At 46.3% G+C, this 27968-nt stretch overlaps 4 protein-coding genes across 6 annotated transcripts; all 4 read right to left on the reverse strand.

Annotated features, from left to right (window-relative positions):
* Positions 1-4192: 4192 nt before the first annotated feature.
* LOC112900408 (serine/threonine-protein kinase-like protein CCR4) lies at positions 4193-6867 on the reverse strand. The gene has a single exon (XM_025969243.1). It carries the CDS (start codon positions 6836-6838, stop codon positions 4391-4393), a length of 2448 nt encoding a protein of 815 aa, XP_025825028.1. The 5' UTR covers positions 6839-6867; the 3' UTR covers positions 4193-4390.
* Positions 6868-10673: 3806 nt separating this feature from the next.
* On the reverse strand, positions 10674-15966 carry LOC112900034 (protein TIC 40, chloroplastic). Its single transcript, XM_025968734.1, has 14 exons — positions 15592-15966; positions 15059-15173; positions 14917-14974; positions 14811-14828; positions 14084-14342; positions 13711-13829; positions 13565-13628; positions 13354-13432; positions 12571-12611; positions 12430-12475; positions 11886-11986; positions 11375-11478; positions 11252-11299; positions 10674-11149 (listed from the first exon to the last, which is right to left on the reverse strand). The coding sequence occupies exons 1-14, from the start codon at positions 15797-15799 to the stop codon at positions 11096-11098; spliced, it is 1314 nt and encodes a 437-aa protein (XP_025824519.1). The 5' UTR covers positions 15800-15966; the 3' UTR covers positions 10674-11095.
* Positions 15967-16869: 903 nt separating this feature from the next.
* Positions 16870-19680, reverse strand: LOC112898754 (nuclear speckle splicing regulatory protein 1-like). Its single transcript, XM_025967035.1, has 4 exons — positions 19344-19680; positions 19099-19221; positions 18175-18393; positions 16870-17520 (listed from the first exon to the last, which is right to left on the reverse strand). Exons 1-4 carry the CDS (start codon positions 19506-19508, stop codon positions 17089-17091), a joined length of 939 nt encoding a protein of 312 aa, XP_025822820.1. The 5' UTR covers positions 19509-19680; the 3' UTR covers positions 16870-17088.
* Positions 19681-20574: 894 nt separating this feature from the next.
* On the reverse strand, positions 20575-27214 carry LOC112899623 (regulator of nonsense transcripts UPF3). 3 transcript variants are annotated; one of them, XM_025968163.1, is made up of 14 exons: positions 26710-27214; positions 25903-26009; positions 24994-25089; positions 24809-24907; positions 24631-24710; positions 24457-24552; positions 23914-24013; positions 23037-23134; positions 22479-22953; positions 22335-22400; positions 22150-22259; positions 21994-22042; positions 21354-21371; positions 20575-21260 (listed from the first exon to the last, which is right to left on the reverse strand). In XM_025968163.1, the coding sequence occupies exons 1-12, from the start codon at positions 26847-26849 to the stop codon at positions 22004-22006; spliced, it is 1506 nt and encodes a 501-aa protein (XP_025823948.1). In that variant the 5' UTR covers positions 26850-27214; the 3' UTR covers positions 20575-21260; positions 21354-21371; positions 21994-22003. The 3 variants fall into 3 exon arrangements, with proteins under 3 accessions (XP_025823948.1, XP_025823947.1, XP_025823949.1); XM_025968162.1 differs by having other exon boundaries at positions 20575-21371; positions 26710-27213; XM_025968164.1 differs by lacking the exon at positions 25903-26009 and having other exon boundaries at positions 20575-21371; positions 26710-26825.
* Between the last annotated feature and the right edge of the window lie 754 nt (positions 27215-27968).

The following is a 27968-nucleotide window of genomic DNA, read 5'->3' on the forward strand; positions in this document are numbered from 1 at the left end:
CAAAACTAGTACTTATCTCCCCTTTTCACATCTGGCTGAAGCTAGAGACAAAGCATGAAGTTAGTGAGGTCCCATAGCCGCCTTTCCTTCTCAGCAATTTTCAGCACAAGTCCACACCTGAAGCAGTATCAAACCCTGCTAGTCTATTGCCTGTCAATTCCTTCCTGAATATACAATCTGGAAATTTCAGAAAAACACCACTAGTACAACAAGCGGCAGTATACAAAACAAAATCTTTGGAGTGGCATCCCGTCCATGTCAAACGCTAAAGTTTGACAAGCAATCCTGAAGAGGGGATGATTGGGAGGAATAAAAGTGTTAGGTAGGTAGATTCCAGGCCACTTTATCGAGAGGAGTTGAAAGAGATCGGGTCAGCAAAGCTGAAGCTCAGACTGCGAGCATGACAGACCCTGACGAAAACGGGGTTGATTAGCTCTAGGATGAGACAAGGACGCATACATCACGCAAGCATGCTCATCAAACTGTTTATTTTTCAATTCTTTCCGTCTCTTTTCATTCTTTTTTTTTTGTGTGTGGAGATAGCATGTTGCAAGATGCAAATAGTTAGGGAGGAACTGGATGAAAAAACGCACGCATGAGCAGGACTGGTTGTGCCTGCAAAGCATAAAAATGGTGTCAGATCAGATTAGGCCTCGAGTGTTCATTTAGGCTGAACTTTTTTCAGGTCTGACTCAACTGTAGTTCAACTGACTCTCAGTTGCCAGAAAGGGTACTTGCGGGACTCAACAATGTTCGTTCCTGCAGCAGCAGTTGAGGCCCTTTATTCTTTTTGGCTGAAATGCGTACAGGAACTCCAGATAACGATCTCAACTGCTGCTATGACGAACGAATCATCGAGTCCTGCCATTGCCCTTTCTTCTTTTCTGCGACATCTGAACTGAAGTCAAAACGTCCGCCATTAACCGAGATTATTAAAACAGGTTCAATCCATGATGAGATGGCCCTTCATTCCACATGGCCACTCACATGCATCTACTACTTGTTCAAGCAACCAAGCATGGCATTGTCGCATTGGCATCACCTCACACCGAGGCCGGCCTCCTTCCTGAACCTCAAAGGAAATCGTAGAGTAATGCAAAAAGAATGTACGGACGAGCAGCTCATCTCCAGCACGCGTGCACGTCGTCTGCGCAGCGCTTCTACCCGTGGCCATTTGTTTTTTCTGCTGCAGTGGGGGTTGGAGGCTCTGTCTCTGAATGACCGAATCTGCAGCCGCCGTTCGCGACGAACGCTGTCCTCCGAAAGCTCGAGCCGAGCGGCAATGGCTGCACAGTTTACGGGATTCAGTACACCAAACCACTATTTTACACTACGCTTAGAAGGTTCTTCAGGTTGATGAACAGGGGCAAACTGACACGGCTACCTACCGCTAGTCAGTCCTCTGCTGCAACTACTTTCGCGATCACTGTTTCATTCAGAGCAGTCGCAAAATTGGACACTGGCGATGCGGCCGGGGTGCATAGATGACAAAGGTAAACCAGCAATCGGAGACCCCGATTTGATCTCCATCCGGGATCGTGGCCGGATCAGTTTCAGACGGCAGGGGCAGCTCGCGTCGCCGCCGGGGTCAGCAGATGTTAGGCAGCCATGAACCGAGCCGCTCCCGCGCCGCCCGTCACCTCACCGCGGACTCCATCAACCGCGACGACGAAACCGGCCGGCGCTCGGGGGCCCTAACAACCCCCGGAGAAAAAAACGGCAAGCCCCAACACACTTCAGGCAAGAGACCGCCTCGCCCCACCGGCTCCGTGAGCGCACGGTGACCGTGCGTGCGTGCGTTCTCAGCTAATTTCAGGCAGGACCAGTCACGGTCGCCGATCGCGTTGATCCCTGACGTTCCGTGGGAAGGTTAGTGGAGGAGGATCCGGTGCTCTTGGGAGTCCGGCTCGCGATCTGACCGTGCGCGTCCCGTATCGTATTTTCCGGAGCTGTTGTGGTCGGGTTCGTCTGAACTACGCGGTCCTAATTTGCAGGTTCTATGAAAAATGGTAGTAGAGAAATGGGGTGAGATCGTCAGTCAGTCAGATCCGAGGGTCAAGAGTGCAGGATATTGTAAACATTGTTGGTGACTTGGACGGTTTTGACCTGACAGAATTCTATTCCATGAGCCATCGATGCCTTCGAAGTATTTTTCTTTTTGGTTGGTTGGTGTCTGATGAGTGATGACGTACACCAATGCATGAATCTCGTCACAAACATTCCAGCATGTGAGCAGGCAGGCATCATTAGTAAAGAAACAAAAAAAATACAGAGAGAGCCTCATGTAGCCTTTGTTCATGCCGCTGTTCCTAACCCCTATAATCCACTCCATGTTTACAGGGGATGTCCATGCACCACAGAGAGCTGGAAAAAAATGAATGAATAAATAAATGGGACGCAGGCAAGTGGAATCCATCCATTGCTCACTACTCTGCTCACCACATTCTTCATTCTAGAAAACTAAAAGGTAAGAGTTCATTGCTCACTTCGGAGTACTACTCATCGCCGTACATTGCCTGCCTAGGTAGGTAGCTAGCTAGGTCGAAGCACGGAAGGCGGCCATCCACTCCGAACCTCCATTCACTTCCGATCGAGTCCAACACGCAAACTGACGATCCGGCCGCCCAAACCTTTCGCAGATCTTATCGCCATCCGTCCACAAGACCGCAACCAACTTCCTCATCTCCTCCTCCTCCTCCATGATAGATGGACGTGTTCCGAACAGCATCCCTAGCTAACCGGCCGGCCGGTCCGGGGTTTGCGTCGGTTGGCCGCCGGGTGCTCCACGGCCTAAAGCGATTGGAGACGGAGGAGGAGGAGTCTGATGGGGCGATGAGGTCGACGGGACGGCCGGGAAATGGCCGGTTGGTACGACTCCACTCTCTGCACGGCCCGGCGCCTGACCTGTTCTTGAGGGTGTTGCATGCGTTGGGGGATGGATCAACGTCTGAACGGCGGCAGCAGCAGCAACCACTGCACACCAACTGGTACTAGAATCTCAGCCATGGCACTGAGATGCCAGGAATGCCACGAATAAACTGTAATAAATGAACGATCGTTTGGTTGGGCTATGCTAGTTTAGTCAATGCACCATAATGCATGAGATGGATGGCAGCCGGAAGTGAGCTCAGTTGGTGGTGGTTCGGATAAAACAATTGCTGAAAACCTCCAACAGTTGGCGTACCCAAAGGCTGTTATTCTGGGTGTCTTTCGAAATGCTGAGTCGTCTCTAGAAGGCAAAAGGGAGTGCTGCTTTTAGTCTGAAACTTTTCTTTCTGAATGCAACTCCACGTAACGCATAGGAATAAGATACGATGTCCAACTGCAAAAGGGAAGTGTTTGCACTTCATCAGATTATTGGTTGATCTTTCATTTAAATTGCTTTTGTACTATTAGAGCATCTCCAACCATGAGTCTTATATTTGGATCTTTTAATTTGTATTAGGGACATATTTAATGTGTTTAGGGCTAAAAAAAGCTTATACTCCAGCAGCGGGGTCTCAAATCATGTCATTTACAACTAATTGGGGAAAGATTGGAGCGGAGGCATTGGGGAAAGAAGTCTCTGTCACTTAGATTTCGTAGCAAAAGGAAGATAGGACCCAATCAATTGAGTCCTATATGTAGGACCCGGGAGACTGAGTTCTAAATTGATTTGCCAGTTTTTTATAAAATAGGACTCCTGTTGGAGGCTATTTTTTCTTTTAAACCCTATATTTCAAGATAGGATCCAATTTAGAACTCCTATTGGAGATGCTCTTACATTTTATTTACCATTTTTTATACCAGCCAAATTATACTGATATAAAAGTACCAATAAAAGGCGTCATGTATAGTTGGCCTGCGTCGATGTCCTAAATAATAATTAGCAATAATTAATAGAGATACCAAGCTGTCTATTACGTTCAAAATTATCCAAGGTTCCGTGTATGAGTGTTATGCGTGTTTTTTCCATCTTGATACTATTTTTCTTCCTGATGATATCTGAAAGTTGAGCTAACTTGAGTATCACATTTAACTGCTCCGGCACTGCAATTGTAAAGTGATTAAATCTAGTGAGAACATATTAAGCTAAAAATAAAGACTAAGAGATGGAAATGGCACAGTTTCCTCACCACCTAAAAAAAATCCAAAACCTAAAAGTATAGGAGTACCTTATAAAGTAGAATCTCTTGGATTTACAGTTAAGCAATGAAAAAAAAGTATCCATTTCCACTATATTTTTTCAATCTTGTAAAATGTTAATGAATGTACCTATACTAGCAACTGCAAAAGAAAATAACTACAAAATTAGGGGGAAATGAAGAGAGAAAAAATCCTCAAGAAACTCCCTCGTGTCCTTTGCCACCAGGGACTCCAACCCAAGCAAATGCCTCGCCCACGTGCCACGTCACGTCGTCGTGGACCCATCGGTGCACGACCGCGACAGCACTGCCTCGCCCCCGCCGCCGTCGTCGTTCTCCTCGCATGCCGCCACGGCCCGCTCGAGCACGCCGACCACCTCGCTCATGGTGGGCCGGTCGCGCCCGGCCGGCCGCACGCAGTCCGCCGCCAGGTACCCGACGTAGGCGACGGCCTCCATCTCCCCCGGCGTCGGCAGCGGCAGCCGCGCGTCGAGCACCCGGTGCACGCGGTCCGCCTCGATGTGCGGCACGGTGACGTCGACGACGTTCTTTGGCGTGCCGCTCCCCTCGAACCGCTGGATCACCTTGCACCCGGAGAGCAGCTCGAGGAGCACCACCCCGAAGCTGTACACGTCGCTCTTGTCCGTCAGGTGCTGCAGCCGGTAGTACTCCGGGTCCATGTACCCCACCGTGCCGGCCGTCACGCACGGCTCGTCGTCGGCGACGACGTCGCCGGCATTGCCGTCGCCGTCGCTGCTGCTGCTCAGGTCGTTGAGCAGCGAGAGGCCGAAGTCGGAGACCTTGGCGGTCCAGGCGGCGTCGAGGAGGATGTTGGGGGACTTGATGTCGCGATGGATGATGGGCGGCACAGCGTAGGTGTGCATGTACTCGATGCCGCGCGCGGCGCCGAGCGCGAGGCGGAGGCGCGCCGGCCACGACGCGAGCGGCGGGGAGAGCGGCGCCGGGCGCTTGTGGAGGTGGTCGTGGAGGGTGCCGTTGGGCATGAACTCGTACACGAGGATGCGCTCGCCGCCGTCGGCGCAGAAGCCCAGGAGGCGGACGAGGTTCTTGTGGTTGACGCGGGAGAGCAGCGCCAGCTCGGAGACGAAGGCCGCCTCGTGGTTGCTCGCGCGCCGCGCCGCCGTGGAGGAGGACGCGCCGCTGGGGTCGCGGCGCTCCGCGCGCTTGATGGCGACCTCACGGCCGTCGGGGAGAGACGCGCGGTACACGGTGCCGAAGCCGCCGGAGCCGATGCGGTGGGGTGGCGAGAAGCCGCCAGTGGCGGCCCGGAGCGCCACCAGGGGGAACTGCTCCACCGTCGTGTTGGGGCCCTTGGAGAGCAGCGCGCTGAGCCGACGCTCCACGCGCGGCGCCGGGCCGTTCGGCTCCGCGTGGATGCGTCCGGAGTCCTGAGAGCTGCCGCTCCGTCGCCGGCGAAGGCAATAAACCACCACCACCGCGGCGATGGCGGCCAGCACTCCCGAGCCGATTCCGGCACTGACTAACGCGATCGCCAGGTCGCTCGGCCGCCGCTTCCCGCTCGAGTGAGAGTTCGACGCCGACGAGTTGGAGGTAGGCGCCAGCGCCATCATGGGCGGAGAGAAGCCGCAGGGGTAGCAGACGGCCGCGCCGCCAGCGCCGCCGCAGAGAGGCCCGGAGCCCGACCAGACGCCGCACTGGCACGACGCCCACGGCGCGCACGGGCCCGGCAGGACGCGGTCGAACACCTTGCTCACCCCACCCGGGGCTCCGGCCGCGACGCCTGGGCCCCAGCACACGAGCGAGTAGTCGGACATGAGCACCCCGCACACCACCTTCCCCCTGGCCTCCAGCGCGACGAACTGCTGCTGCGCCACCGACCGCGGCAGCGCCGCCTCCTCCGGCGGCCAGCACGCGACCGTCCAGTTCCCCCACAGCACGCACGTGACCGCGTCGCCCACCGCCAGCGACGACACCGAGCGCCCCGCTATCCTCGGCGACGGCGACGCGGCAGCCACCGCCGCCGCCTCACCCCAGCACACCACCTCACCTCTGTCCACCTTCACCGCGCACGCGTGCCGCTCCCCTGCTGCAATCATGGCATGGCTTCCGTTCGGCTTCCGGCTCACCGCGTCCCCGCCGCCGTAACACTTCACCTCGCCGGTCCCCGCCACCAGCCCGCACACGAACCCGCCGCCCACCGCCACGGCCGAGAACCGCACGTTATCCGGAACCGTACCCAACGGCCACCTCCAGCACTGTATCCTCTGCTTGAAGATCCCGCACACGTACTCCCCGCCGCCGGACACCGCGGACAGCGCCTCGCCCCAGTACACCCTCTTCGACGGCGCCTCGCTGTCTTTTAGGTCCCACCACCGCATGGACATCGGCCGAGACCGAGACACAGTCGGACCTGCGGAGCAGAGGTACCCATCGCCGGCGACGACGGCGGAGAACGGCGTCCTTTCGCCGCCAGCGCCGCCGTAGGAGTAGTTGCGGGGCTGGGCAGAGCTGTTGGTGACGCTGGCGCAGGAGATCTGGTAGTCCGTCCCGTTACCGCAGGGGACCAGAGCGCAGGCGAGGTGGTGCGGGGAGGCGGTGGCGTTGGCTCTGACGGCGGCGATGGCGACAGTGGGGAGCGGGAAGGAGGAGGACGCGAGGAGGAACGGTGGGAAGAGGGCGAGGAGAGCGAGGATGCTTAGGAGGAGGAGGCGGGGCGGTGGAGGTGGAGACATTGGATTGGGAGAGAGGTACGGTTAGGGGAGGAGAAGAGAGAGAGGAGGTTGTGTAGACCATGGTGGCGCGAGGAAGGAGAATGGAAGGGAGAATGTGGAGGGAGGGAAGGGAAGGAGGTTTAAAGGTTGGTGTCTCTTTCTTTTCCCCTTTGAATTTTCTCTTCTTTCATTTACTTTCTTGGGGGGGTTTTTTCTAGGATTAGCGGGTGAACGCGTTTTTTTTTAAAAAAAATAGAGTTTGGAAGGGAGGCTACCTGAAATGGTGTTCTTTCTTTTTCCCCTTTGGTTGGATATGAATTTGTGAAGTGGTCTTTGTCGAGTGATGTCTGCTAATGTTTTTTAGGCAAATGCTCGTACAGTCGTAGTACTAGTTTGTTGCATTGCTTTTGTTAAAAGAAAATAAAGTTCATATGCCAACAGATCAAATGGTTATGTTACCTTTGCTATCACATTCATATTATCTTGGAAAAGGGTTCATTGAACCCCACGAGTATATGCAAGGCGCAGCACATCATTTAAGGGCGTGATTGGTTGCCTGGTTCCAGCCCGGCCAGGCTCTCGGCATGCAACTTCTGAGCGTTTGGTTGCCTGCGCCAGCGGCCGAGCCAGGCTCCTGTGGTGCAAGATGCGCCTCCCAGCCAGGCCCGCGGGAAACGTAGGAATCGAGCGTTTTTGTCGGGCCAGGCCGGCGCGATGCAGGCTGGGATGCGCGAGCTGCATAAGAGGAGAGAGCAGCGGTGCAAGGACAACTCGTGCGCCCAGGCAACCAAACAGCTTCCCTGCTTGGCCATGCTGCATGCGCCCAGGCAACCAAACGGTGAGCAATTGCATGGCAGCAGCCTGGCCAAGGAGAGCCTGGCTCGGCCGGTGCGATGCAGGCTGGGGCATGCGGTAACCAATCACGCCCTAAGTGAACTTTCCAATTCTGGGCATGTACAATGCCGTCAGATCCATTCTATTTGCAGACCTCATTAACTTTACAATGTATTGGGCTAAAACTTGTATCTCAGTTTGTATTATTCTTCAAATTGAGCTTCCTAGGTATTAGTAGTGTGCTCACTTGATGGCACTCTAGGGACTTGCCTAGCATGAGCCACACCTCATTAACCAACTCCCACAGTGATTTTCAGTGTAACTGGTCGGTATATACAACTCGACAAACCTAATAGCATGAGCAGCGCAATATTGGAGCAATGCCTCCTCCATTGCTACATCAACAGAGCATTTCGTTGTATGCAAGTGTCATCATGCATACGCAAGCATATGGTCATGCATAGCTCCTGTTTTATGACTGCGAAAGGAGAGGAAGAAAATTAAATTACTTGGTGAGCTCTCTCTCCTAGCTAGGTAACGTGTGAGAGAACGCCATTGTTTTCACGTGCGCCATTTGTTTCCTGTAAAGTGGGAAAGGACCTCCCTTCAAAAAAAAAAAAGTGGGAAAGGACCAATTGTGCTAGACTGTATGTAGTCTCGTTCGAGAATAATATCAGCAAAAGCTGGAGACCCTTGTTTTTGAAAGAATAATAATGCGAGACCGTGGAGGGAAGAAAAAAAGAAGAATAAAAGGGAGTGTTTTTCCAGATCTAGAAACATCTTCTTCTGGCTTTTTGGTCGTCAGTAAGGACTAACTAATCAAAGGTTGTGATCTCCAATAGCCCAGATCGGCAGGTCATCAAGCACGCAAGGATCCTCGAAATGCGGGAGCAAGCTAGGGATGCATGATCCGGGCCAGAGTGTCGATTTGCCTGCATGTGCTTGCGCTGACCGCTGAAGCTGAAACAGCTAATAATTAAGATAGTTAGCTGAATCAGTCAGTGTGTCCGGACGGACAGTCTGAGAATGGACTCCCATGCGCTGTTCTAGCTCGTCCAAAGCCAGATCATTCCACTCGCCGTGCAAAACAAAAGATCGATGGCGTATGCGGCGCGCGAGACGGCCCGGGGCCAGTTTTGGTGCGTTCCTTCTCGGACGAGCTCGAGACCGGAGAAGCCATACGCGTTTCGAAGCTAGACTGCTGACCACTGCCGTCCATCAGGTCTCTGACCCTTGACCAAAGAACTGAATGAAGCATGGTCAGTTGGTCACTGGTCGGTCTGGCAGTTCTTGCAACTAACTCTTGCCACAAGAGGTCCAAAATGGAGATCTGAAGATTACACAACCTGCATCCTCGTCCCAGTTCTTTCCTCCAAACTGCATCGCAGACATCCGACGAGGTCGCCCTACTCTATCCCTTACAATTTCCACACGCCTGCCGTAGGACGGAGAGTGCACGTCAGTCGGTCGGCTCATTTTGATCGACCAGTCGGAATTCCGAGTTCGCCGGCGACGGGGGGTGAGAGTCTATGATGGTCAGAACCGAACCGGATTGTTCTTGGTTTACCGGTCGCTGGCACTCGCACTCACCGGCTAGACGCTTTCATGTGGTGGTCGTCCAAGAAGCTGCTGCTGCTGACCTAACCTGCGAGTCAGTTGCCAGTCGGCACGCCTCAGGGGTTAGCATGTCAATCGCATTCCACCTTCGTCTTCCCTCTTGTACTAGTTTAATCTTCCTTTTGCCTCTCACCCAAATCTTGCCGTTGAGTAATCTACATCTTCTCTTCACCTGTTTCGCCTAACCGTACAGTATTGTTTACGTTGACGTGAGAAAACTAGCTAGTAAAAAGAGAGATTCAGACATTAAAATAAATTGCATTAACCTAGAAAGAAATAGGATTAAAGATTAAAGATTCAGACACCTTGTTGCCATTTGTTCATTCAGCTCGTCAGTCTGCTTGCCATTTGTGCAACAATCTGAACGACGACAGGCACTGCATGGGCAGCTTTTCCATGGCGTTCCGGGTTTGATCTTGCACGCCATGGCTGCTGCTTTTCCCGTGTGAACGGTAGTGGCAGAGTGCACTTTTCGCCGGCGGCCTGTTTTACCCGGTCATTGTTTTTGCGAGAAGATTCCTAGAACAGAGGCAAGCGGATGGAATGGTGCCAGTACTTTCAGGAAAGTTCCCCGGCTGAAAACATGGTCGATGTGGGTCATGTTCAGACTCGAGATCCGAGTCGTACTTGCACTGCTCGCGTTTTTACAGAAAGTCACCTGACTTTACCGTGCTCCAGATCCTCTCTCTGGTTTTTTATTCTCCCCGTCTCAAGTTCAGAATTCCGATCGGTAGACGTCAGTAAAGCTAAAGGATGGAGAAAAATTTCTCTCAGAATTTAGCGTTATCTCTATCAAATTTGCGCAACCTTTTTGCCTTTTTGGGGTGTTTCTCTGCCAGCAGTGTCAGCGTCCGTGCCTTGTTACTGGAAGCTGGATTGTTAGCACATCCGCCTCGCCGCTGGACCTCGTGGCTGAAACCCAACGGACGCCGTCAAACGAAACTCGCCGTACGCGCTCGTGGTTATTCTAAAAGCAAACCAAGAAATCGGAAGAAGTACTGGTACTGTCACGGTACCGGTACGGCATGAGAGTTGGTAGTTGTTGACGTACAGGTAAACAAAAGCGAGCGTGCACTGTGAACTGTTTCGGGGCAGCCGAGTCAGAAACGTCGATCCGCTCACCGCGTTCGATTCGGGGGACCGGATCAGCGCGCGATCTCGGCCGCGAATGTGAACCGCGATGACGCATCCGCGCCGGCGAAAAGAGTGTGCATGCGGTGGTAACCGCGCGTGGACTGCTGCGCCGGTGCACTAGCTAGTAGTACGCCGCCAGAATGTGCTCCCCGAGCGCGTGGGTCCGTGGAGGGACACAGCCTCTAGCCCCAGGAATGACCGGCTCCACAGCGCTGCGGTGATATTGAAGACACATTGCGGCCACATCGCATACAAACAAGTAGCCAGGAAATGTCAAGATAAGTCACTTGCATTGCCATAGTCTCCAATATATTTTACACGTAACAATAACAATGTACCAAAATTGAGGTGATACGAACTGTCCCTGCGTCCTTCACATCCTACGGCAAACCATGCAACGTCAGAGCACGAAACGATGCGGATAGAAATATTTTTTGACCCTGCTACGTTGGCTAGCCTGACTTTATGAAGTAGGGGGGGTCATAGGCTCATAGCTACACCAAAAGGCGCTAGATGAAGGACACGATGTACATAGGCAACTCGAGAAGCTTGGCACAGGGAAGGTATATCTGGAGCATCGTCACCGAACAGATGTTCCTTTCTCTTCACAGATATGCCACCGCAGCAGTTTGGGCAGGAGATGGTTGGGCCGGTACGAATCAAAACTGCAATCCCACGACAAAGCTTCATCCGCTAGCCGTTAATTTGAGGGAAGATTTGTGATATCTTCATGAAAACATCCATGACCTAACAGAGGAGACGATCAGATAAGGCAGTGAAGCAGCCTGCTTCTCCGTCTATGTTCATAAACTAAACATGAGACAGACAATCAAGAGGATCCAAACATACCTCTTTGTCATTTTGGTATTTTACAATGTTAAGAGGGTTCTGCGAGCACTGCATCAAATATGGCACCATGTCAAAAGAATCAAACGACCAAACAGTAAAGGAAGAATTTCTGCAGGGTCTTACGTCCATGATGGCTGTCTGAATTTTTGGATTTTGGAATGCAACAGCGACTTCTGGGTTTGCCATTATTTTCGATACTACTTCCTCCGGAGTCATGCCAACTTGCGCTGTACAAGCAATCAAATAGTTTAGGAGTTCATATATCATTTAAGCAACAACCACTTTAATGGGTAACTAATGGAAGCATGCCCAAACTATGTCACATTTTAGTTTAATAAAGTAATATCGGCCTTGAAGAACACAAGATTCTCAATATGACATCACTCCAGCCCATAAACTGTCAGCTTGCGGCAGGCACATGTTCGAGAAAAAAAAGAAGCATGCGGCAGGCACACATCAGAGGAAGATATGTGCAGCAAAGAATGACAACAATTACCATATTAGTTGAAATCTTCATTTAATTAGAAGAATGAACCGCAGATACGAACAAATGCATTGCATAGCTCAGGGGGGATTTCATAGAATTCATGTGTTTTAAGAAAGACCCAAGTTACGCAGAAAGTGTTTAACTCACCAAACTGCTGCCGCACTTCTGGACTGCTAAGGTCAAAGTTCTTCAGGTGATCAAGCATCCGGTTATCCCATTGATCAGGAGATTGACCCCCCATGTTATTTCTGTTAATAGGTAACAACATCAGTATAAAAAGGCCAGGGAAGATTTTTGCATTCTAATAAAGCCAGAGAAGATTTCTGTTAACAAGTTAAACATTCAGATATCGGTACTTGTTAGCTCCACTGCATACAATACAGTGGCAGTGGGCATGATAAGCCAATAACCAGTAGGTCCATGAGTCTGGGTGTAAATGCTGGGAACATCAGCTGGCGTAATCATTAATTGCTTCCACCATCCAATGGCATCATCATTCAAGATCAATATGGTATGTATAAATGGCTTTTAAATAATCAAACTACTTCCTGCCATGGTTCATCTTATTTCCAAATACTCAAACATCAACAATGCAATATCCAATCTAAAAAAAATGAAAAGTAAAAAAACATGAACAGTCAAAATAGAAAACCGATGCATATAGAAAAATTGGGTGCAATAGATGTATTACAGCATATCTTGTAGTTGTTGGCGGTACATTGGATTCTGCAGCATCCCTGGAAAATAAGATTTACACAGATTACTACTTAAATTGGAAAATAAACTCTGAATATGTGCTATGAATTATCTAAATAGGTAATCAGGAGCATACACTTGAACGAATCTGGGTTCCTCATCTCTTCGGGCAAGTAGCTGCAAAATGTGAAGAAATCAGAAGAGACTACATGGTAGGCCTTGCCACAAGAGACATGACCACCTCATTCCCAACACATAAGATGCAAGAAGTGGAGCACCGATAAGTTGATATTAAGCAATCGCATCTTACTGTATTCATTACTTGGGGTTCCCTCATCCCTAACACATGACAAGCAAGAATTGGTACACTGACATTTCTAGAGTCATTCCATCTAATGTTAAGCCATGAAGTTCCTCCCAAGTGAAACTAACTTCATACAAGAACATGGAGCATGAAACTAGCAAACGTCATGCTTCTCAACTAGCAAATTCAAAGTTATCAGTTTACTAAACCAAAGGTATTATTTTGTTACTATTAATCTCTAATTATCCATTTATCCTCATCATGCAGCAAAACAAAACAGGAACATGACCTATGCAGATAGGAGTATCACCAGTGCTCAAAAGTACTGACAACCTTTTTTTTGAAAACTTAGTACTGACAGCCTGATATTGACAAATACAGCCAACTGGTTTCTTAGGTGCTTTCTTTTCTCGCCTATTTCAGGGATAACGTGTAAAAACATCTTGTGCATATATCAAGAGGGGCAGGGCATGGGATATTTGGTATAGAACAATTAATCGATGACTACTGAGCTAATTACAATTTACAAAAAAAAATAAACCAAAGTCTTGGGAAGCCTTATTGTTTTCAACAATAGATGCAGAAATAGTAAAGTCTGGTAGGTAGCAAACTTACGGATACACCATCTTCTGCACTTGAGGATCTTCCATCATTTTCTCAATTGTCTCAACGGATAGCATAGGTCCTGAGTTACCTGTAACAGAATCAGTTGAGAAAACCTATTCATGTCAACCAGGAAACAACGGATAAAAGGAACTTTAAGAAAGATAGTGAGATACAAATGGACATCCTAAATATGCCTAACAGAAGAGGTTCAATTACTTACTAGATTCAGTTGGCCCACGTGCAGCATCTTCATTTGGCTTAAAAGCCGCTCCATTTGTGGGAACCTTTGATAATCACAGAATTAAGGTATTAAATAAATATCATGGATCTTGCAAGAAGCTTACCCAGCTTTGTAGCATAACTTACTTTTTGCTCAGTATCCTCCTTACTTTCACTGTCTGTACTATCACGTTTTACATCTACTGTCTCAAGTGAAGATTGAAGGTTCTTTTGCTGCAACTCTTCAGGAGAAACATCAACAAATGCTGCATGCATTTAGTTGTGGCAGTCAGAATGAGATGCAGATATCAAACATATGAAGAAAATTAAGAATTAAGATACGCAGCAGCATCGCTAATAGGTGGTTAGAAGAGGAGCAAGCAATACAGTTACAGAAAATACAATAAATGCACGACTACGGTAACATATAAATTGAGCATGCTACTGGCACACACAGAAAGGCCAAACCTTTCGTTCAAGGATAATTATAGGAAAGAAAAACTACAACATAAAACCATACCAAATTTCTTCGAAGGTTTCGGCGTTTCAGCAACATCCGCCTCTTTTGATGCTCCAGAGGCTTCAACTTCAGTAGCCAAGACATCAACAGTTGCAACCTGTGGGGAGGTATCTCTCTTTGGTTGTGAGTATGGATAACTGCTTGGTGCAGTGGGAGCTGCCTGTGGCGGCATGGCAAATGGGAAAGACGAGTTGGAGCCAAATGAGTTTGATGGTGACTGGGACATCATCGACTTAAATGCTTGTTGCATGGCATATCTCTGCAACAGATTTACCAACAAGTGAAAAAAATGGGTAAGCCAATCAAATATAGCCATATTCAAAGATGCAATGGAAACAGTAAAAGGCAACAACAACCTAGTGATGTATGAAGTGGGTTTAGGTAGTAAATTGCAGCAGTAGTGATATTGATAAGTATGAAAATTAAAGATATATGGGATGAAAGACACTAAGCTTCCCGTCAAACTACAACACACTCCAACCTTTATTGGACTACATACTATGCTTCAAAGTAGTAAAATAGTAAAACTCAAAGTAGTATAGATACACTGGAAGACTATGCAAGAGTAATACAAAAAGGCTAACAGAAAAACCTCCTGATTCATGTACCCCTCCCACCAGGTCACCACCAACAGATACCCATAGGGTGATTTTTAGGAGTAACTATGCAATCGATGGGGATACATACCGTTTGACGACATAGAAAACAGAAATAACTGTGTGCTCACCTTTACCATGGAAGACACCTGATACATCAAACCACCAACCATTTAAGTTACAAGTGAATTGTATACATAACAGAACAGTTAGCATTGAAGGGAATGAGATTCACACCGTGGTAAATGCCACAGACAATGCTACGCCAACTCCAATCCAGAACACAGGCGAACCACTGTAGAGATTATATGTTGAGTTACCATCAAGGGTAAAGGTGATAACAGCATACACAGAAAAAAAAAAACGGGGAAAAACTCACATGTAGGATGACGGTGGGGGCATGGGAGGCAGGGTACCGGTTCCAGTAGACACATTCTCATTGCCGGTCGAAGACGACACGCTTGCAAAGCCTTTTGCTCTCAATCCCTCGAAAACTGACGTAGTGAACAAATTTATTTAAAATTATCAGGTTGTACTCGGACCAATAGAAATGGGAGTAACCCAAACCAAGCTGACGAAACATTCTCTACTCTACTCATGAGCTGCTTTACTAAAAATGCCAATGGATAAGCTGACGATTCCCTACCCAGTCCTCAGCTACTACTCATAGTCTTGTGAGCTACAAATTCATATATGAATTATGGAAAATTGGACCGAGGATGCACAGAGCAACCTCGAGTTCCAATAGGACGATCCACTGAGTTTCACAAGTGAAGAGCAGGCAAGGAGTATTCAAAGCCCCCAAGCTAACCCTAGTCAACAACGCGCCACGGTCGCAGGACACGGGGCAGCGCGCAATCAGGGGAGGGAGGGGAAACCATCTGAAGAGGGAGCCACACGTATTCCGCTCACCGTTCCTGGATCCGCGAGGAGCCGCCGCCGCCGCCACGGCGACGAGGAGCCTGGGCCTCCTCGCCGCTCTCCGCGCGGCGCCGCCGGTGGAGGACGCCGGCGGCGGCGGCGCGGCGCCGGGGAGCCCGCGGAGGCGCGCGGCGGAGGCGGAGAGGACGGGGAGGCGTGGGGACGCGGAGCAGGAGGAGGCGAGGACGAGGCTCTCCATGCCGCCGGGCAGCGCTGCGTGAGGCGCTGGGGTCTCTCTGCGTCACTGTCTCCGCGCCCGCTCGCTTGCTCGCTCGCTCGCGCTAGGGTTTATCGTCCGCGTGGCGGCGAGGCTTCCGTTTTACTCGCGCGGTATCGACTCGCGGGGGCGAGGAGGCAGACGGGCGGAGGGTGATTCGGATGACGATGGACGACGAAACCAAAGCCCTCGCCAGCTCTGTGACGCCGTGGAGGTGGGGCCCGCGGGGGTGGTTTTTACGGCAGCGCTGCAAACAATAGAAGTGGCCCTGTACAGTCCTGTCCTGTACCTGCACCTGCACCTGCACTACGCCAAGGCTCGTCATTATCATCAGACAGCGACGTTTATCTGTCCCAGATTATAGACAGCCATGCTAATCAGCCTGCGGCGTACTCCTCCCGTCGCAAATGGTATTTTTCAAAGCAAATCCAGCTACACTACACGATTTCCAGTCGAAATGTTAGAGAGGATTGATGGTTGAAACTAAAGCATGTCACTTCTGGAATGACACTGTTCGGAACGTCAAGTCCTTGTAATTCCTGTTGTACATAGTTTTTTTTTTCTTTTTTGCCCCTACATATCGAAAAAACTTCTTTTTATTGAGAAGCTCAGATCGAAGAAACTTGTATATGACTAGAGAGTGATTAGCAAATCTTTTCTTAGGGTTCTCAACTTGTATGGTATCATGTAAGAGTTTGTCATCCTTCGGACAGCAAACCAAAAGAAGAGGAAGAGGAAACCTATGGTCTTTATGTGAACCATTATCCTAAGTAAGAAATGCTCTGGTTCTCATCTAATGATGTTCGGTTCAATTAGTATATCGAAAGTGCACTTTACATGACAGACTGACAAGACACTTCGAGGCTTATATATGTGTATCAAAGACAGTTGATGAACCGGAGATGCGGACGGGATTAGCATGACGACCCAAATTCAGAAAGAAACAGCACTACAGCTTCAATCTGCATAGAACCTTTAGTTTACTCTAGGTTAGATTGTTAGAATGTTCAGAGCACTAAATTTCACAAATTTTACCCTCCTGAGCCCTGATGTTTCAAACCAGACATGGCAAAACACATTTGACACACCATAGTGAGTGATGATTAAAAGGGTCTTTTTACAAGATACATATGCAACATCCACTAAAAAAATGTTTTCCAAGGTGCAAGGCAGCTATCAATCAGATTACAATCTTTACACGATCCTGTCAAATAAAATTTTAAATTATCCCTCAAGCTCAAGGATCGGTAAACTTTTTTTCCCACCATGCTTCACAATTGCTGCTCTTTCGCTTTCTTTCGGGCCAGAGCTCGCGCTCTTGCAGCAGCAAGTGCATCATCACTTCTTTTGTAGTGCTCATCAGTAACCTTTACTGGCTGAATGTTCTGTGGGGTCTGAGAAGCATTCGAAGGAACTTCAGCGTCATTTTTCTCAGTAGATGCAGCAGCTGTTGAATCCTTTGGTTGACTTCCCGAGGGTTCTTCCACACTCTTAGCCCTCTCTGATCCTACACTGGATTCTCTTCTACGCTTTGGAGAAGGCTCGGAGACTTCAGCATCAAGACTGCTAGATTTAGTATCCTCTCGCTTATTGTCTGACTTTTGAGGATCGGCATGTTTTGCGTTGCCATGCGTCCGTGCACCGAAAGCAACATTCTTCTCAAGCCCAAAGTAAAAATCACTCAGGTCTTTCTTTTTAGTTACCTAGAAGAGATAGATGAATAAAACATTAGCCGACAGACAATATGGCAGCAAAATGTAACTATACAGGATCCTTTTGGTAGGCAATCTAATTTGCAGATAAACATGAGAGAAACCAGCATTTATGTCATTAATACTGTGAACTGGAAAGGCATGCCACACACATGACAAAATTTAGCCTTAGGTACATTTACAGTTAGCAGATCATATTTTGCAGAAACAAAATTAAATTGTCTGATACAAATGAAGAAAGTCCTGAAGTAAGGGATAAACTAAAAAGGGCATTATAAAAGGCCAGTTTCATGTAGCTATAGCATCCTGATTCATAGGCACCAGGATCCCTTTATTCTCCTAGTCTGATGCCACAAAGTCCACATAGCAGCACTTGATGATTTATCATCAAACACAAGGCTCAACGGGAACAAAGCAGCCATCCAACTTAGACGTGTAATTCAGCAAAGTGAACTAGCCTGACTCATGGACAGGGTTCCATCGGTAATAAGTAAACGATATTCATATTGTATCATATTGAAGGACATAAGCAAACATGCAACGTGGAAACAACTGAAAGAAGTAATAGAAATAAGTACTAATGAAGACAACAGTGTAGGTATACAAGACGCAGAATGTAACAGCAAACAAATGAAGAAAACTTACATCTTCCCTTTCTTCTCGAAGTTGCCGGATTCTCTCTTCCTCAAGCCACTTTTGTTGTTCCTCAAGTTTCTTCCTGTAGGCAGATGTTACAAACTTATCCTTGTCCCCAAAAAGGTGGTCCTCCTTGCTCCTCTCTTTCTGAAGCTTCCTCTCGTATATTATATCTTGTTCTCGTTTACGTTGCTCTGCTTTTTCCTTAAGTTGTGCAATATATTTTGACTGTTCAAAGGAGAGGAATTGTTTTAAAATACAAAAATATCAAAATATAATAGAACTCGGATCTAGTAGCTCAAACCAGAAAGTACACAAAAAATATCACGTTAGCATATGAATATGGAAAAGGCTCCTATTTTGAAAGCTACCACTAAAATACAGGTACATAACATATCTGTACCATATAGAACAAATCAGCTGTGACCAATATAGCATGCAAGATTGAGTAGTTACATGAAGGATATCTTCCACATTGTTAAAGCTTGTGCAAAATTCGAAAATCAGGTATCCAACCACATGCTAATTTTCAAATACTGGATTCACTAAACATCCTCAGAATCAAACAATTACTTTCGATCAATACAAATAGGAGATTTTATTTAACTTAATCCCTGTTTAGTCCTCAATTCATACACAAACATTCCTCAGAAAACTAAGATGTACTAAGCACCAAGACGAATCTCTGCCAAACAACAACCACCTCCCATGCTCCATTAAGTCCATTTCCCTCCCAACAAGAAAGGAAAACCCCATAAGCTTCACTTCATATGTAGAATTTAGATTCCTGGTATCCAACACTAAGAAACAGGATGCACAACTAGTATACTTTGCTAAAATTAATCAACTATACTCTTTCACGCATCTTAATGAGCATAAACGAAGGACTAAGGCGCAGATAAGCAATTGACGAAGCCATGACGGAGGAATTACCTCGCGGACGACCTTAGCCTGCATCTTGGGGCGGGCTTCCTTCTCCTTCATGTCGTCGTACACTTCGTCGTACGCGAACACCGATGGATCCTCCTCCATGGCCTTCTTCTGCTGCTCCTCCACCTGCGCGTTCGAACCACCAGCACCCCAGAGAGGGGGTAGGGGGGAAAATTCGATCATCCCATGGCCCGGCACATAAACGTTGGGGAGAACTTACGCACGGGGTGGTGGCCGGAGTGGGTTACCTTCTGGAGGGCGCGCTTTTTTGCGGCCTGGCGGAGGATTTCGGCCTCCACATCGTCGTCATCGTCGTCGGCGAAGGCCGCCAGGGGCCGCGCAGGCGGCGGCGGCGCGCGCGACGACGAGGACGCCGCCGGCTTCGTGCGGAGCTGCAGCCCGTACCTCTGCATCGCGGCGTCGACGGCGGCGGGGCTGCTTGATCGGCGACGGGCTGCTGATTCGATCGGCGGCGAGCCGGAGCAAACCCTAGGCTCGGTGTCGGCCTCACGGTCAGACCTTGGATTGGAAGGAGAGCACCAGAGCCCAGAGGCGAAAGGGAGAAGACACGGTGCAGGGGATTACGTTTTCTTGCACGGTTGACGGGTACGGCTAGCTCAACGGCTCGGTGGCTTTGCTGTTGCCGACTTCAAATATTCTTTTCAAATTTCAAAAACATTTGTTTTATTTACAAAGCAGACATTTGATTCTGAGAAAATATACGGTACACACTGCCCACACGGTGGTCCCCTGAAAACTTCAAAATATTATATTTACCAAATATAAATTTTCTGTAATATTTTGAAAAAATACAAATAGAAAAGGGTACTGCACACATGCAAATCAAATTTTAAGACCAAAACCAATATAGTATGACGTATGAAATTGAAAAAACACGAAGGAAAAGCAAAAGTAAGTCGAACTTGATGTCGAGATTATAAATGCATCTAACATGTTTGTGTTTTGCGTGATTTCACCGCGCACTAATTATTTTTGCAACATGGACTCATATGTATGTAAATAGTACTCCCTTCGTTCTAAATTTTAACTTTTCAAAATACATAGTTTTTATTATGCATCTACATATATATTTATATTTAGGTGCATAGTAAAAATTATGAATGAACGTTGTTGGTGCTATGGGCCTTGATTATACACAGGCGTACCTCGAGGTTCAAGCTACCTAAAAGGATAACAATTGAAATTTGAATTCCAATATGTTCACGATTTATCACACAGTATCAAACTGGTCCAGAGGACCAGGACCTGGATCCTCCGTGTTCAGATCGGTTTTCATAATTGTGCCTGCTTTCTTGGATTACTAGCGGCAACTATGCTCACATAACTTCAAACATGAATTCAAACATGAATTATGCTCAGGCTGATCAGTAAGACCTTCATGCTAAGCTTGATACAGCAATGTTTGGGTTTGCCACGAAGAAGCCAAAAATAACAGCAAGCAGCATAAGAGGGTAAACATCAACCATTAAAACCAGGTACCATCACCTTAAGATTAAAAACAGCAAGCACCTTGGAGGCTGTACACCAAGCATATCATTCTTAACATGACAGAACCCCCCGGGTCATCTGGTGGAACATGACAGCAAAACACACACCAGACGTCAAAACAATCTCACATCCCATTTAGTCAGAAACATAAAACCAAAATGAGATGTGCCTTTTGCACTCTAGGGTAACTTTCCATTGAGGCAAACCGTGATTGCAGCAGCTGCAACACAGAGTCTAATGATCTACTAGCTAAATTCACCTTTATTTAGCAAACCGGATAGTCTGATAACTCTTATATCTCTTTGTAAATACATGGCACCTCCAACTTGTAAACAGCAATCAGAACCAGACCTCTTCTTTCTCTAGAGATATTTACATCCATCTCTGTTGAGGGTGTGTGTAGCCTCCAGGGGTCTTGGAAATATGTGACCACTGTCACGAGGTAGTGAGGCACTGATGCCAACCTAATCTCCATCCATTGCTCCAGAAATAGCAGCCTTAGGCCCAAATCAAATCTCACCCAAAGTGATTGAGAGCTACCTACATGCCGGGTTATGTTACTTCACTATTTCTGTGAATCAGATCAGCGAGGCTCCCTTTTCCAGCTATAGCTGAGACTGACGAATCTGAGATTGCACTTCATGGCAGCATTTGATCTATGGGCATTTTGTAAACATACTTCACAGGATCAACAGCTAATAAAGAAGAATGAGCTGCAGAATCCAAGACTTCTCCACAACTTGCAATACCTGTTTTGGTGAGAGTATCTGCAAAAGAGTACGTGTGAAATCAGTCTACAAATTCTAGATTTTCTTAAAGACCTCTTTCAGAAAACAAATTAACTTATTTAGCAAAATAGCCAAATTCATCCCTTTAAGTTCCATCACAGCCTCACTTTCGTCCCTTAGGTTTTAAATGGTTCAGCCAAGCCCCGGAAGTTTGATCTTGACTCAATTTGGCCCCTGGACTGATGTGGAATGCAGCATGTGCATGCCTAGTAAGCAGTGAGTGGGTTTAGGTGATTCATCGTGTGAAATCTCTTGTTTGACTTTGTTTATATAAGCTTGAAAGGTTTGGTCAACATGAACAGATCAATAGCATGTAACCTTGTTACCACATCGGCTAGGATCATGTGACAAGTCTGAAAGGTGTTGATTCGAACTTGCCAGAACCAAGGATTTTAGTGAGCTGTACCATTAATAATTTTAGTATTGGGGTAGAAAAGACTTTTCACATGTATGCAGAGACCATCCGAACATCCTGTTGACTAGGCACAAAGTGTCACACACATGCGGCATTCTGTTTTAACCTCAGGACTATATTACTAATGATGAAACTTGCTTCCAAGAAGGGCTAAGACAATGAATAAACTAGAGTAGTAAAGCATACCGTCACAAACTCACGAGCCTGAACTTGACTTCTGAACCCATACTTGTCTCTGCACATGGCATTCATGGTATTAGATTTGGATGAAAAAGGATAGAACAGAATCATACAACTCTGCAATCAGCCATGGTTAAATAAGAAATTACACTATAATAGCACCTCATGAGCACCATAGCTAGCAGAACTCCTCTTTGAATTCTTTCCATCAGGCATGTTAGCAGATATTTCGGTTTCCTTTGGACCACGTGGAGGACCACGACGCCTATGCCCTGGATTAAAAGGTGCATCAAAAACTTTGTGTAAACTGATCTAGAAACAATATGCAGCTTATTTTGCAAACAAACCATTTTCAACAGGACCACCACGGCCACCACCATGACTCCTTGTGTCTGTCTTTCTGTCTCCATGACCTGCATCAAGTCATACAGTTTAAGGACTCAGGCAATCAGCAAACACCAACGAAGAAATCATTCCAGTTAGATACAAACCATCTGCTAGTTGCGAGAAACTATCTCCAGGATGTGACTGCATTTGAGGGAATTCTGATGATGAGGCATGTGAACCACCTCCAGATGTAGACTTGTCATAGCGGCGAGGAGCCCAAACACCACGATCGGGCCTATCTCTGTTTCTAGCATGCCTTTCAATCTTCTCACCAACTGGAGCAGAGCCATGAAGATGATTAGCCTTCTCATCAAAATGGCTTCTCTCAGCATTTTCAACTATCTGATCTTTCACTATGGTACGTGGGTTGAGAACCCTTGGTGGCCTCTTATCCCTCTCAGTGTTAAGCATGTGACCTTCCTGTTCATGTTGAGATGTATTTGAACTGCGGGTTTCCTTGTTTGAAAGTATAGTCTTAATAATTCTACCACTGGCCTCGAGTCGCTGGTCTTGTCTAGAACTCAATGGTGGCACATTCTTCACAGGGGTTGATGACTGCTGGGTTGCCGCATCAGGTATCTGTGGCAAAAATTGATCAAACTTAGGTCCATCCAAACAAAACAGCAGAAGTATTTGTGATATGATGGTATGTATTTGCTTACATTAGAATCAACCCTTCCTCTGCCTTTCAAAATGACAATTTTGTCCCTTTTAGCCTCAACAGCCTGACCAGGTCCAGATGTTCCCCCACTTGTTACATCTACGAGAAAATTCAAAACGAAACAAGATTAACATAAAAAATTCATCACTGAGAGCACATGCAATTAGTTGATAAATTGGAACGGTAGATATTAACATGACAAAGAAACAAACAAAATAGCTCCCCTTTCTCCAAAAGAAATAGACCTCCATTCCATGCTAAGGGGAAACAAGAGAACATGTTTTTTAATCTAGAATTAGAAAAGTAGGCATTACATCAGTAGAAGCCAAAGACGTCACACAATAGGAAAGACAGTTAGCACGCCATAATTGGACAGCAACAGCAGTACCAAAAGCGTGTCTCCACACACCAGCGATATAACAAAACAAGAAAACTAGCTCAATACGCATTTGTGTGTTATTAAGGATATAATTTAGCATTGCAGCGGGCCCTAACAAAACATGCGTATTTTGCTAATTTGGAAATATGTTAACTAACTTCTATACCATTTTTACTCTGTAAAGGTTCGCATATATACAAAAATTCCACCTTGCAGTGATGCGCAGCAACATCAAAATGCCCTGACTAAGCGCTTGGAATGTCAGGCACTGTTCGCAATGACGTACCAGGGGCGTAATTTAGAATAATAGGAATCACAGGCAGGGTGCAATAATCCACATATTAGTAGATACAACATTTTTACAGTACATAGGCAAGGTTGTTGGTAATAACAGAAATCCCTCAGTAATGTGCAGTAACATTAAAATACTGTTGATAGAAACCGTTAAAAACAGAAGTATCACGATGAACAATTTCTTGATTTGCTACAAATGTACCACCTGAACTTCCAGCAATAGCTTTTTCCCTCTGTGTATGCTCTTCTCTCTTCGGCACCATGATATAAGTTGGTTTCTCCTTAGCACTGTCACGTACAACATACTGCTCGAGAACGCAGCAAAATGAAGAACTTCAGGTCACAATTTATTTCACAGAACAAAAGGAAGGAATTCATTTTATCAGAACAAAGGATGGAATTTGGTAAAGCATCCAGCAAATCAGTAAGGATTGCTACAAAACGCAGGGCAAATTGTCCAAATTAACCAAACTGGGTTCGCTAAATGCCTCAACTGGGGGCAGAACATGCAACCATGACCACGACGAAAAACAATTTTAATGTCATTAAAATATACATAACATATAGTTCATTAAGGACCATCTAATGAATCAGGAGAAACATAATAATGAGTTAGTACCACACACAAGGAAATTTGACTGCATGAAAGAATATTGCATAACATGGCCATCCATAGGTAAGGTATACCCATTATGTCAAATATAGTATTATCAGAAAATTTCAGCAAGTTGCAAGCCAAGCATATTACCGCAGAGGACCTGCGCTTCTCAGAAGACCTTTTAGAAGTACTAGAACTGCTAGTTACAACACCTGAAACTTTTCTGCTAACTCTACTTCCAGGTCTCTGCAATGTACAAAAATGGTATCAAGCCAACCGTTGATAAGAAAGAACACTATTTTATCATTTAAGGAAGCAATGTACCTGAGCCATACTCTTAGCTGCCCGTTGCTGACGAACAAACATCATAAGAGCTGTCACAACAGGTGCCTCCTTTCCAGCAGCTGACAGAAATAACCAAATATATGGCAACCCCATTTTAATCTCGGCACATTCAGAAAAAACTATATTATAGATAGAAAGTAATGATGGCATATTCTACCTGCCCTTTCAGCTTCTTTCCTTTCAAGCTGAATTTCAGCACTTGGCAGATGCTCAGTAGGCTTTGAAATAAGCTCAAGAAACTCTAAGTATTCCGGATCTAGGAATTCCAAAAAAACGAGTTTAGAAAAATGGTATGGATCGATAGTATCAGACAAACAATTAGGTTAAGTGCTTGTCTAGGACCTTTCATAATAGTTCCTTCACGGCCATCCTTCTTGATATTTGACTTGGGAACCTGTTGCGATGGTGCATATTCCACAAGAGCTTTAAATTGAGCACCTGACAGAACCATGGGCAACATCCATAAGACCCAATTTACATAGTGCAGATCATTACTCCCCCCCAAAAGAATAGAAACTTGTGCTCTCCAGTTGCCAAAAGAAAAGAGGCTTCATACATTTAATACAGTAAGTATTCTATTTCTGCTTCAGCACTATAATATAACACTACAACAAATATTATTGCGCCAACATAAGCTACTTTGCAGCCACCGCCTCTGGCGCTGACTTAAGTTGGACTAACATGCACAATAACCCAAAGGACAAGATTAACAGGGCACTATTTCATTGTTAATGCGCTAGCCATAATGTTGAAGCCTTAGTTAAGTACAACTGATAAAATCTCAAGGTAGCACCTTCACATTCAATTTTTACTAGCCTGTTTTCCCTAGGATCTTTTCTTCTATACCCAACAAATAAAGGGAAAACAGAAACAATACATCAGGTCAAGTAGACAGTATTCATAGAAAGATAAATATAGCTAGTCATAATCAATACGAAACTAACTTTAGTTGATTGGCTATGTAATGCTCAGGCATCAAAATTTAATATCAATTTGCAATTAAAATAGTAACATGACTGATGCAGAGACCCTAACAAATCATGCTAAACTTAGATCACAGAAGTTATGAACCAAAAAAGGTACGTCAGTAAGGAAGGATAGGTTATGGTCTTCAAAAAGCATATATTAAGTAATTTGAACTGATTGATTTGACATAATATGATCAAGTGGATATAAGGTATCCTAAAATATAGATTACATAGAGGGAATTCAACAAAACAAACATATTGGGTAACAAGATGAAGAAAATACCCTTTTCATTCACAAATACATGTCCATTGAAGGCCTCAGCAAACTCAACAACATCCTCTGGGCGCTTGAAATTAAGGTAGAGTCGAGAATACCTATGATTCTTTTGGCTGGATAATAAAAATAGATGAAGAAGAATGCCAGAATCATTTAGTTTCAAAATAAGTAATATACTAATTTGCTCAAGAAGTAACTTGCTGTAAAGTAAAAAAGCTGAACGCGACAAAGTAGTTCTAAATGATCAGCTGTACTAAGGATGACATGCCTTCAGTCCAGAAGCAACAATAGAATTAAAAAAGCTTTAGTTCTACCCGCACCAATGATTTTAGCCTCTTTTGGCTCCAATAAAAGCACAAGTAGGTCAGATACGGCTCGTGCGGTGTAATCAACAGAGATAAACAACTAAGAAGGCAATCACTAGTTCTGAGTTCTGACTAACACTTCAATAGCAATCACTGCTAAAGCAAATAAAACTAAACTTGAACAGACCTTAACATTCAGAACCCTAGATACTCTCTTAGGCCACCACAAGTGATCGAAATTTTTTGAAGGTCACCACAATCACAGGAAAGGACAATTCCACAAGTCAGTGGTATCAGTCACAGCTATACCTCCCTCACATGGATGAACACGCTAATTGTGTAATTGGAGGACCACTAGAGCTAGCAAACGGAACGTAATAAAAACAACGCAGTAATGTAGCCGACTACCACAGTTCATAGGGTTCAGGACCCTGACTCCAGCCCTAATCATGGCCCGACTACAACCCACAGGAACGCCACAAGCACGGGGCACAGAAGGAGCGCCGACCTGGCATTGCCGGGGCGGAAGCACGCCCAGTCGTACCGCCCGGCGAAGCGCGCGTCGACCTGGTCCACGACGGCCTGCTGCGCGATCGCCGGCGGCAGCCGCCGGAGCACCACCTTGGTGCGGTGCGCCGGGTCCTTCATGTGCGCCCGCGCCGCCGTCGCCACCGCGGGACCCCTCCCTCGCGTTACGAGTCCCAACCTCCCGCGAAGAGCCCCCACCGCCGCACCGTCTCAAACCCTAGGGCCGGGTCACATCGAGTCGGGGCGGACGGCAGCGAGATCTGGAGGACGGCAGGGGAGGTGGCTAGGGTTTGGAGGCTGGTGGGGATTTCTCTCGCTACCGTCTGCTGCTTCCCCTCCCTTCTCCGTCGCGTCGTCGCGTGCGAATTTTTTCTTTTTCTTTTCTTCCCCTTTGGTGGCTCGGGTGGGTTGGGGTTTGGGTTTGGGGGGATGGGAAATTGGGAACTATCGGAGATTGGGGGAAGAGGAAGAGGCGAGGAGGAAAGCGAAAAGGTCACACAGGAAGAAAGGAAAATGGGTAGGAATTCAAAGAAGACGGCAGAAAATATAAAATATAAATAAGGGAGAAACTGGAGGAATCAGAAAATCCTCTGAATTTCATTAACTATTTAAAAAATATCATATAAAGTTTAACATGAAATATTTTTATAAATAATATTATGGAACATATAGTAGTGACTAGTAAGTACCACATGTTTTTTATTCAAATAAGTAAGTACCATATGTTGCATGAAAGACTCTAAAATAAACGGAATCTCTCAAATAAAATTGCCAAGACGTCGTTAGTTCATAAACTTGTGTAGATTTTTATATCTTATTTGTTGAAAGAAAAGGTAGAAAAAACAAAAATTCATGAGAATTCCATAAATATAATTGTATTCTTTGATGCAGCCGATATGCCTAGCAAAATGGTTATATTAGAATTCTCCATATTTCCCTGTTAGCTCTGCATGCTAACCGAAGTAGGAGTTCAGGAGTAGTACATATTAAATTGACTATCTCACTTTTAGATTAACTATCTTGTGCTCTTCTTATTTTGTAGTTTGTGTAAGTTTTTTTTCGAGAACAGACTATTTTCGAACATGCAGTCTATCGTGAAATTAATGCAAAATATTTAGGGCTCGCGATCTAGCGTTAGTCGGCAACATGAGGCTCAGGCTACATCCAAAATTTTAAAAAATTCTAGTAATATTGATTATCTGGATTTTACTAGACCACTTTCAATGTCAGGTTTCATCG

This window comes from Panicum hallii, chromosome 7 (genome assembly GCF_002211085.1).
Source record: "Panicum hallii strain FIL2 chromosome 7, PHallii_v3.1, whole genome shotgun sequence".
NCBI classification, from domain to species: Eukaryota; Viridiplantae; Streptophyta; class Magnoliopsida; order Poales; family Poaceae; genus Panicum; species Panicum hallii.